Raw genomic sequence first — 12,026 nt, 5'->3', positions numbered from 1 at the left:
TGACAGCAGTTAGGACTACCTGTAGCAAACCTGTCGCCTCGAGCAATTCACTCTGAAATCCACTCATGTTGTTCTTATGATGGTACAAGCGTGTGCGTGTGTTTGCGCGCGCAACATGCGGTGGAGAAAAAAAAAAGACACAATATTGAAGATGACAAAGATTACACAAGCGTGTGTGTGTTTGTATGAGTGTGACAGAGAGAGACGCATGGAGCAAGACTGGAGGCAGTGTGAGTCAGAGGCGAGGCGTGGGCTGCAGCCGACAAGCTCGTTAACGAGCAGAGCCGACGACCCCCCGCGGAGCCGTCACATCTCCTCCGTCCATCCTCTGCCGTCTCGCTGGCATCCACTGCACTCTTGACCCCTTCACCTCTGATTTGATTACATCTTTATATTAACCACACAGCCCCCGTTCCCTTTCACCACGGGTTACATATGCGCACGCACGCACACACACACACACACACACACAGAGAGAGAGAGAGCCTGTCAATCAAAGGTTGCATGTCACTCCACCCCGCTGCTCCGCGTCTGAGTTAGCGCTGACCTCCAGACTCACGAAGTTGTGCAACTATTTGTCAAGAAGGCTAAGCTGAGACGAGGATGTGAAGTAGCTCAAGGGCCTACAGACAGACGCCAAGAGCAGAAGTACGTTTTACAGGTCAGTGCAGCATTAACCCGATGCTTGATGCCCATTTGTTGTGTACAAAATCTAGCTGACTGTGTTCAGTTTTATCAGACATGTAAATGCACAGAGATCATATAAAAAAAGAGAAGGAAAATAACTTAGAAAAATAAACTAGTCGTCAAACCCAGAGATTTAAATATTGGTGGTGAACCAAATTTAAATATGTTATTTATATTTTTGTGGCCCGACATAATGCCAGAAAAGAAATCTCACTAACACCGTGTTCAGACAAGTAAACAGTTCCAGACACCAAGTATCCAAATATAAATGTCTATTTTAGTGCGATGGAGGGATTGCCAGCTAACATTGGACTTTGCCTGTTGCTTTTAGGTAGTATGTTTGTCATTGTATAACAGCAGTTTTCTGTGATTATTTAGTGCATATGTGTTGTGCTAATAGCTGGTTGTTATAGTCAGTGCTTCGATTCAACCCTCACTGTTCACTCTGAATGTGGAATGGTACTTTTGACTATTGACATTGTGAGTGAACACTAATTTTGAGACTTAATCCACAGTTACATTATTAGTCCCTGTTATTAATAATATATGTTAATAATCCTATTGATGTATATAATTTAATAATGTCAACAATTTTATTTTCATACTTTCTAATAACCCCCCATCCCAACAAAGACGGCATCGATACTTTTACATGTGAAATAATCTACACACTGTTAATTAGCTCATAAATGCAATATGTCAGACAAACATCTGGCATATACTACTTTTATTCTTCTCTGCTTGCTCTCCGTTTTGGCAGAAGAAACCGAAGAAGTCTTAAATTACCTTACGTGCATCCCATTTTCATAATAGTCAACTCTACTAAAGATATGTATTATAATTCCAACATGTAATCAGAGCCTTCCTGTTGATGTTATTACATTGTTTCTAGTGTTCCCAACGCTTTTCAATCTATTACAAAAATATAAAACTATATATTGTATACATTTCACCTGGTTGAATGTCACCTTTTCATGTTGCTATAATTCTCAGTTTCAGCAGAAAGTACTTCACTCATTATTTTCACGATTTCGCTTGTAATTAGCAAATCCATCTCTTTCACGTGACGGTGCTCATAGCTGAATAGGAAAGCGGATCAGAGAGCACCAGTTCATAACCAGCTTCTTGATAACAGTTGTCCTGAATCCCCAATGTTAGGCTCATTAAAACCCAGTAACTTAAAAGAGAGCCAGACTTAGTTTAACTTATTTTTCATACCCCAGATACACATTGTTTAATTTATATATACCATTGTTCATATTGAAGTTTATGTTTTCAATTGAGTTAGGCTTTTCTAAGATTGAGATATCATGTATATTTCTCTCCATGTCAATTTGAAACTGAAGTCTGGAACTGGCCTACACTGCTGAATTGGTTATTTCATTTTTATTTTGTAAATTATGAATACCTTTTGGTGTGTATGTACTACCACAAAAATGTACTAATACTATTATTACTACTGTGTATTTCAGTACAAACTCCCCCCAAAAATTAAGAAATTATTCTGTAGGTTTCACCATGCCCAAGGAATACATGGAATTTTATCCAAAACAATGTGAAGATTGTATTTTACTCTTTTTATTACATGAAAACATTTTGCGTGATTACTTTAGTACACTATGAGCAGATAAGACTAATTACTAGTACTGGCAGGCAGCTAACTACTAAACAGACTAGTTTTGTTCTTGCCAGGAGTCGGTTCCCTGCAGCTCGATGATAAAAAGCTCACCGGAGAGGCGAGAGGACTATTTGTAGAGCAGAAAAGATAACAGGCTTCTCATATGGACCTCTTACTGACCAGCTCCTGGTGTCAATCAACATCTTACTGTGTACAGAACAAGAGAACATCCTGTGAGTTAAACCCTAAAACGGTTAGCTGTAACGGTGTGAAAAGCTCACCGTGGATAATGAGCTCCGAGTCTTTGTTGAGTTCGTAGAGACGCAGAGCTTCTTCCAGCTCCAGCTGAGACGACACGGTGCAGGGGTCACCTGACAGCAGAGGAGAGACAAGATGTCATTCACCACATGAAAAAAATAAGATTACTGGGAGAAGTCAGGTGCAAAACGACATGCAGCAAGTGTTTTACATCCTTCTGAACTAACCGTGTTTCTATAAAACCTTGGTTACTAGAATTAAAATTCTGCTCTTTGACAGAACACTAATGAGTTACAACTCTGCAGCTTGAAGGCAATATTTATATTTTTTTATTCTGACGGGCAGCACAGTGAGAGGACAGACACTGTGGACAGTCTGTCTTACTGTGAGAGTAAGAAAATGTGTCTACATTTCACAAATAACCCACTGCTGGAAACTGACTTATTTATTTTAGTTTTAGTGAGACTGTGTTACATTTTTTTAGATAAGTTGGGCTGAATGATTAGTTTATTTAACGATTACTATTTTCATAATTGTTTAGTGGTTTAATGGTATTTCTTAAAGCAAATAAGCAGAGTTTTAGCTCCGCAAATGTGAGGATTTGATGCTTTCTTTGTCAGTAAACAAGTTGAAAGTTTAGTTGAAAGTAAATTAAATATCTTTGGGTTTGGGGCTGTTGGTCGGTCGGAAATAACAGGACACTCAAAGTTGTAACCTTTGACTTGTTTTTTCCTTTTTCTAGAAATTAATTGGCATCTTAATTGGCAGCGCTAAAGGTAACAAACCTTTCCTTCATCCCTTTGCACTGCTGCCAAACTGATATACTTCCCGCTTTGCTTTAATCACGTTTTTGTGAGAGTAGCTAACGATGCAAGCCCTCTCTGTGCTCCTCATTAGGTGATTGTATCTGTGCAAGTTTTTAACAGATTTTATTTCTTCACCTCTATTTAATTATCTGTTGACAGGTTCCATCCTTCTTTCTTTGCATTATCAAGTTGTTATCTTTCACATGCAAACATGTTACAATCCTGGTTACACATCAAAGGGAACCAGCTTTTTCATTTCATGACATTTAAATCTGGTAATTGCCGAAATCGACAATGACCAAGTTACTTTTAATTGCACAAAATAAAAAAAAATAGAGATTATTAAGTGTTACACATACTATATTTTCCAGCGCAAAACATTGTGTGTAAAAGGTGGGTTATACAGTAGGGCAGTATGCCATTTATAAAAAAAACTGTCCAACCGTTGTGGGTGTGATTTGCAATACATGAACATTAAGTCAACAATGAACAAACTGTGTGAGAACAAACTGCAACAGTCGTTGTTGCCATTTCAAATAGTTTCCTTCCAATTGTACAGGCTTATTTGCACAGTGATCAATCCAAGTAAATAATTAAAATACCACTCTGACGCAGATCTAATTATTTCCTTATCACTAACAGTCAGGTGACACAGTGGGAGCCGATACGGAGGCCATTGATTTTATTCTTCATGCTCTACCTGACTAATCACATCTACAAACCACTGACTTCAAAATTGCTCGAGAACAGAAACTATGACACACAGTGTGAATTTAAAAACATACAGAGTGCCGGAGGTTGCCAAAGAACTTGAACTTGGGTGGACTGAGACAACCTTCAAGCTTGGGTTTTATCTTTACTGAAAAGTTATGTTTCCGGAAGAGTCATTAAGTTTGTGAGTGGATGAGTCCATGTATGTTACAGAGAAAACACAGGAAGAGAGACAAACTGTTTACAGTAAAAGTACTGATAAGGATGAATCACTCGCCAATCTAAATGTCCCCACGGCAGGAAGCTCAGTCAATGTTTTTCACTACACAGTTATGCCCTTTTATCATTTATATTAATAATTTACACATACAAACAGAATAAAAAAACAAAACTGTTTTGTGATATCCATAAAGTATATGCCAAAATCATTCTATGATAAATAAACTATTTTCATGAGTGATTTATCTGTAAATTATCTTCCCAATTAACCGTTTTGGTCTATAAAATGAAATATACCCACCACAACTTCCTGAAGCCAAATTTGTTCAGCAGTTTGAAAGTGTCACTGCTTGTTTTATCTGGCCCAAGAGTTAACCATCACACACGACAAAGAAAAGCAGCAAATCATCACAAGTGAGAATCCGGAGCTAGTGCTGTGTTTAGTTATGTTTAGCATTTTTTCAAGTAAAATAAAAGAAAATCACAAGAAGCACAGACCTGTCGCTGGCATTTGTTACCTTTAAACCAGGGTTAGAAAAGTATGAATTACCCAAGGTGCATTTTTTTAATTATCGTGATAAAAATTTGAGTTCACATTGCGGAGCTGTGTGCATGCAGTTCCCATGGATGGGGCAGGAGCCACAGCTAGACTTCTTTATTACGACCTCCAAGCAGCTTTTCTTTCTCAGACAGGCAAATTACTCCAGTGATTGTATTTGGGTGGCGACCAGTGGGAGCCGATCTGAGTCTAATGAGTTTGGGCAGGCTGACCTTATCCTGAGCAGAGCAGTCTGACGGCTCCATCTTTCCTATGACACTATTACTGGTGACTGACTGACAACAGGGAATTAGGTGTGGTAGCGCTGCACTCTTTGACTGACAAGAAACACATGGCATCGCTGAATGCTGGCAAATGTAGCCAGTGGGCCTGTGAATCCGTTTACTTCTCATGATGTCACATGTGACAATGTCTAGAGTTCTATTTCGTAAATGTATTTCTCCCGTCATGAGAGTTTAGTCTCTTATGCCTCCTCTTGAAGCAGTTAAGGGTGGAAAGGAGTGTGTGTGTGTGTGTGTGTGTGTGTGTGTGTGTGTGTGTGTGTGTGTGTGTGTGTGTGTGTGTGTACCTTCCTCGTCGATCCACTTCATGGTGAAGAGTTGGTCGTTGTCCATGGAGCACATGTCCTTCACCTCCCCGTACAGACCCTCGTATGAAATGGACGGCTCAAAGTGAGTGATCATGATGTCCCTGCAGAGAAGACAAATAGGTCAAGCATTATATTTGACATTCCCGATTACTCTGGATGCACCAATCCAACGCGTGGAGTTGTGTTAAGCATCAGTTACATTCCTTTAGCCAGCACTGGTATCAAATCAGTACTCCGGATCCGAAGCAAACCAAAGCTGTGATATAAGAATACGATTATTATTAGAAAGTCAGGTCATTCATTCCTACTGATACCAAGGGCAAGAAATTCAATAAAATACATCTACGCGTAAACCCATTAGCTGTACAAAAAACATTACAAATATATAAGAAAGATAATTTATTCATTTTGAATTCTCTATTGAGAATTGAATGAGGGCAGTCTAAAAAAGAATAAAAGGAAATAAAAACAGAGACACTGATTTGAATGTGCATTAAATCTACAAAAAACAGTATCCGTTTTTTATTTATTTTTATATGAAATAGTTAATATGATGTACTGGCAATCAATATTAAAGATGGATTCCCCAAACACACTAATATACATAGTTAATATAGCCAAATAGTGAAAATAGTCCACTGATCACAATCAACCAGACCCCAAAGAGATATATTTAAATAAAAAACATTACAGAGAATATTTAGTGTTTTTGTTTGATAACTAATTGATTAATCCATTGTTCCTTCTCTCTCGATAACTCTGATGACTCACTGGAGAACACCAGACTTTTGATGGAGAGAGAAAAAGAGGTGCGAGAGCGTCCTTTCCCCCAAAACGCTGCTGTGTGGGAGTCACAGTCTTGCAGTCCGTCACACAGTTATGTGTGCAGCATGATTGTGGGTGGGTGAAAAAAAGAGCAAAATCAGGAGTGAGAAAGACTGAAAAAAAGAAAAGAAAAGAGAGTGAGTGAGCCACACACTCCAGCAGAATGAATCACAGTCAATGGTGCTTGTAGTTGTATTGTGACCGCTTTGGTGAAGGCTCACTGTCCACAACTGCACTCCATCACTTGCTGGAAAGCAGTCAAAACACTTGGCGTAGTCAACAAGTACATCATTCTCAGCTTCCTCAGTTCACACATGCACTCAAACACTATGGTGAGACGTGGGGGAGGGGGCGCAGTGGTGGGTGACCGAGAGCATAAACCCTGTAGGTGGGATCATCTGTCGGCCATCATTTCATGGCGGCGTTAGGATGGACCACCTGCAGCCTCTGCAATGTTTACAGGCCAAAGATGGGGGATGGAGACTGTACAAGCATTCGCATTTACAGTCCTGCAGTCGTCATGGGGTCTAGGAAACTGTGGTCAACACAAAGGGTTAAGCGCGGTAAAGAAGTGGAGCAACAAAGAGGAGGGTGTAAAAGCCGTTCCACCGGCCAAGGGAATGGATCAAGGACAAGGATCTCTCTTTACTGCCATCGTCAAAGATAGACCCAGTTTTTCATCAACTTCAGAGCTTTACAGCTGAATGATAAAATCACAACATGTGGTGTGAACAACGCACACTTTGAAGGACGTCTACTGTACAAGTCCAAGGTCAGCAAAGACAGTGTGTGTGTGTATATAAGGTGACTGTGGGGTCAGTCCCTGTACAAGAGCAAACACACAAATAACACCAGATTGATGTTTCACATTAATGTTGAGCATTTAAAGAGAGCAGCTTCCGCACAGCATGTATTAAACAGTTTTAATCGAAAATCCCACGTCAATGAATAAAGCGTGTTGAGCAAGAATAAACTCAGACGGATGCCTCCTCATTCCTCACCCTCCACCCTGCTGGTGTTAAACACTTCATCTAGGACCAGCATGGCATCTCTACTTCCTCCTAAAGCTTTGATAACATCAGAAGATAGACAGTGTGCACACACACACAGAGAGAGAGAGAGAGAGAGAGAGAGAGAGAGAGAGAGAGAGAGAGAGAGAGAGAGAGAGAGAGATATCGAGAGAGAGAGATCGAGAGAGAGAGATCGAGAGATCGAGATCGAGATCCAGGTGGCGTATTAATGCCAGCAGGTGACTTTTACAGCGCCACGTGTAGCTGGACCTGAGCTGTGGGTGTTCATTAACACTAGGAGTACATTGTAGTTAAATTTTGCCACATCTCAGGAGCCTCAAACAACATCCTCTGTGACACAGATACAAGCTCAGCTAGCGGCTGAAGCCTTTACAGGAAAGTGGCAGAGACTGCAAAGTGATCAAAATGAATTAGAAGCAGGAACGCAAAATACCTTCATAGAGGTTTTCTTCCTATTGTAGAACTGCTGTTTTATAGACACTTAATTCATCGTTCAGTTAACTGAATATCTTTAGGTTTCAATGTGTCACTCGGTTAACTATTTTATTACAGGTTACAGACAAAGCAGATAATTGAGAAAATAATTAGCAGATTAATCGACAATACATTTTTATAAATAAATAAAACGTTGACATATATACTGCATTAAATGACAAGTAATTCCCAGGCAAACTAATAACATTATCTTTAGCTGCAGCTCTGCTGTAAAGCACATTTTCTCTTTTGTGCGTGCATGCTTGATGTGTCTTCACAAAACTAAATGATGACTAGAGCTGAAATGATCGGCCAATGAATCAATTAGATGATCGATAGAGAATTAGCAACAATTTCTGATTATCTATTAATGACTTTGTCAAGAATGATCTGGTTCTAGCTTTTCAAGTGAGACATTTTGCTGGTTTTCTTGAACTTCTATGATATAAAACTGAAAACAAGCAATTTTAAAATGGCATCTTGGACTTTGTGATAGCCTGTGATCGGCATTTTCCACTAGTTATTACCATTTTACAACTCATACTGATTAATCGAGAAAAGTAATCTCCCGATAAATAACGGCTAAATTGAACTGAAGTAAAAGAGACAACATTTTACAAAACTTTACGTTTGTTGACTATTGTTACCTCCTTCGACTTGGAAAATAAATGAGACAATATTGCATTCTTGAAACATTGCTAAAGCAACACTATTCAATAGATTAATTAAAAAAATGATATTCACAAAGAGAGGACCCTTTGTTACCCGAAGGAAAAAAGTAGTGACTAAGGCAGAGAGGATTTTGTAGAGCGAGACTGGGAGCTCATCACTGGTGAGTAACTGGAAGGAAGCAGCATTCCACACAGACTCGGCATTCCTCTGCTGTGTGACGTCCCACAGTACAGCTAAATTAAAAGGATGAGGATGAGGAGGAGGGGAGTGCTGGCTTGCGCCCCTGGCATCTAAACTGCCATGAGTAAAACTCTGCGGCCCCATCTGCCCAGCATGAAGCCATTCGTCATTTGTGAGCGCTCAAGCGGTAAGAAGGGTCTGGGTGCCGCTGTGGGCTTCCACGAACACCTAGGACCATCCATCTCTGTCACTGCTGCCACACATGAGCATGCCCCCCACACCTCCACGCAACCCACATGCATGCACTCGGAAATCACGCGCTCGCACTTATACGCGGTGATGTTTGAGGCAACACAAACGAACACGGCGAAGCAAATATGGAAATGCACGTTCTAAAGTTTAGTTTAACAAAACAACCACAACAGATCAGGGTGAATGAAACATAAACTGCAAGATGCTGTGGTGTCCAGGCCACACAGCTCTCCTGCTGCGCCAAGCATGAGGGAGCCTCGCTCGTCGCAACACAATGGCACCAAGACAACGCACTCCCACTGAGCCTGAGACAAGGTCACTCGAAGCGACAGACAGGCGTATGCAACCACTTGAGCTGTGTTACGCACAATGTACAGGACGTGTAGACGCCGTAACAGACGATACAACTCATACGTGTAGCCGCTGAAAGTCTGTGATACTCAGACTCGTTAGTGAATGTGCGTGTAAGCTGATGGGTGGGTGAGGGGTGTGCGACTTTGTGGTTTTAGCGCGCGAGGGGCTTTCAAAGCAAAAGTAAAATGGCAAGACAAGGAACGCTTCTTGTATTTTAAACAAAGCCGAGCCTTTAAGCACTGATGCAGATGGCAGCCTCTTCTTTCGAGCAACTCCTTTCAAAAGAGGAAAATATCTGAACTACTCCGTCGAGCCGATGTAATCCCAGCTTCCTGCCAAACAACATGCCTGACGAAGGAATCCTGAAGTTGATCTGGCACATACGAAGCCTCGGGTTAGTCGGTGCTGGCAAATCTGCTAAATAATGTTGCTGGCCTGACATGGTTACACACTGGCAGAGACATACAGAAATGTGTTATGGATTTAAGAAGACTACAGTACAAACAGCATAGCATTTTTGTAAACCCCTTTTCCAGAGGCTGGATGTGTCAGCCCAGTACGGCAGTGATTTGCACCTCCATTACAACAGGGCTACCTGGCTGAAGGTGTGTGTAACCAACCATGGCTGTGACATTTTCTATACTCTTGACAATTAGAGTCCTGTGTTTTTATTTTGCTATTGTTAAATAGTAGGCTTGTTTTATTGAAGAATAGCCGCTAACAAAGCTCCGGTAATCCTGTGATTAACACATTTCATTTCCTCTATATTCCTCACACAAAAGTTCCCCGTTATTTTGTTATTTAAAGCGCTCATTATGAAGCACCAAATCAGGAAATGATGGGTTTTCATCAGCAGCAATAATTTCCTTACAGCTGGTATGTGAAACAGTCAAATAAAGCAGATACCAGAGTACCAAAAGGGAGATAGGAGAAAAACGTAACTTCAAACCACAGGGATTCAGTTGGAAGCTACAAAAAGACTGAGAGCGGAACACAGAGACTTTTGAAAAAGTCTTTCTCTCTGGTCTCTCAACACGCGCTTGTTGTGAGATGGAGATGGTCCATTTTGGGCACGACTCAGCACAACTCGTAAGTATGTGGACGTCTGCACAGATCCTATCAGTACACACTCTGGCGTGTAAAATGTACGTCCCGCGGACGCTCATGTACTCGCCAAATGGAAACGCAAAGCAGCTTGGCATGGTTTGACTCGGCACAGCCAAAAGTGGAGTTTTCTTCAGCAATAGGCTGGCGGGAAAAAAGGGTTTTGTGGCTATATTGCCAAAACAGGACTACAGTAAGCCGACTGGTAAACACAGAAAGAGGCGAGTGTCAGAAGATTGCAGCCCAGAGCAAATACAAACAGATTCTTCCAACTAGAAAAAATATTTGGCTAAAAACCAGATCAACAGATCAAAAAACACAGACGGTGCATTCTTTGTGAAATTCCTGCTGGTTAATTCTGGCAAAAATAAAATCCTTCAGACAACATATGATAACTAAAACAAATACACACTTGGATTAATGACTTACTCACATTACAATTATAAAAAGCTTTTTTTTTCTATCCTGACATTATGTAACGAGATCCAGAGCCAACCTGCAGGTTCAGAATAAAGGTTGATATGCTTTTATATTTTTGATTAACTGTTTAACCTTATCCATTTTCGCTCCTATGTTTTTTTAGCTGTTAAAAAAACTCACTTATGCACTATTAAAAACACCTGACATGCTGAACTATAGGAAGCAATATAAGGCATAAAGGGAAAGCTTGTTATACATGTTTCTAAAGGAGAGCTCTTAAACTGGAGTGGGCATTGAGCAGCTGTATCGTGTAGGAAAAATATAATCAAACTAAACAGATTACAGGACTTGATAGTGATGTCAGATCAGAGAGGGGGCAAAGAAAGAAATCCAATATGGTAGTAACAATATGTTACACTGTAAGCAATAATAAGAGTTGTGTATTGTATTCAGATATTCGCTTGTTAGTTATTCAGTTTTCAATTTTGGTATTTGGATATTTCTTTTTTTATAACCTGCCTGGAAACAAAACCATTAATACAAAATAACTTCACTGTTTGATTCACTACCACACTTTGAATTGCCGTCCATCTACTACCATTGTACAGTATCTGCATCACTGTCAGTTTCTGGTCATGTGGTCAGTGGATTTGAAGCCTTCTCCATTGACCACCAGTCTTAAAGAGAGCAAAATGAAGACGAGCCAGTGACAGGCTGAGACTGCTACCGGCTGACACCAGCTGGCCCTGACAGACAACAGACATGCAAATAGGCATAAATGGACTCAAAAACTAGACTGAAACTAGATGAGCTGAGATAATAAACACAGAGTGAGGCCGTGGGGGGATTTTTTTCAGGTTTAAAAAGGAGGAACAAGCTTATTTTATCGATTACGACTTTGAAGCACAGAAACGCAACTAATCAGTGAAGTGAGCTTCTGTAGTGTTTCTGACATCTTCAAATGTTTTGTTTTGGCTGAACCAAAAGCTCAAAACCCAACAGTATGAAAAGAAACAACAAATCCTGCATTTGAGAAGCTGAGACCTGGGAATATTTAGCACTCATTTCAATATTTTGGCATGAAAAATTACTTCAACAATGTACTGATTATCCAAATAGTTGCTGATTGTTTTTCCGACAATCAAGCAATCGACTAATTGTTTCATCTTGAGTGTCAATGTACAGAGACTAACATGCTGTATTAGACTTTCAATTATATTGTTTTAGAAGGTTTATAAAATTGTTCTGTTACAATCTTATAAAAACA

At 40.2% G+C, this 12,026-nt stretch overlaps 1 protein-coding gene across 2 annotated transcripts in view; it reads right to left on the bottom strand.

Moving 5' to 3' along the window:
• The window catches only part of prkci (protein kinase C, iota), a 30,249-nt gene that overhangs the window by 16,432 nt on the left and 1,791 nt on the right, over positions 1-12,026 (bottom strand). For both annotated transcript variants that reach the window (XM_079225513.1, XM_079225514.1), the window contains exons 2-3: positions 5,427-5,548; positions 2,587-2,676 (exon numbers count right to left, since the gene is read on the bottom strand). In XM_079225513.1, coding sequence (XP_079081639.1) covers positions 2,587-2,676; positions 5,427-5,548 — 212 coding nt within the window. The remainder of the gene's footprint in view (positions 1-2,586; positions 2,677-5,426; positions 5,549-12,026) is intronic.

Source organism: Taurulus bubalis (genome assembly GCF_910589615.1).
Source record: "Taurulus bubalis genome assembly, chromosome: 1".
Classification (NCBI taxonomy): Eukaryota; Metazoa; Chordata; class Actinopteri; order Perciformes; family Cottidae; genus Taurulus; species Taurulus bubalis.
This window is presented reverse-complemented; position numbering and strand designations above follow the sequence as displayed.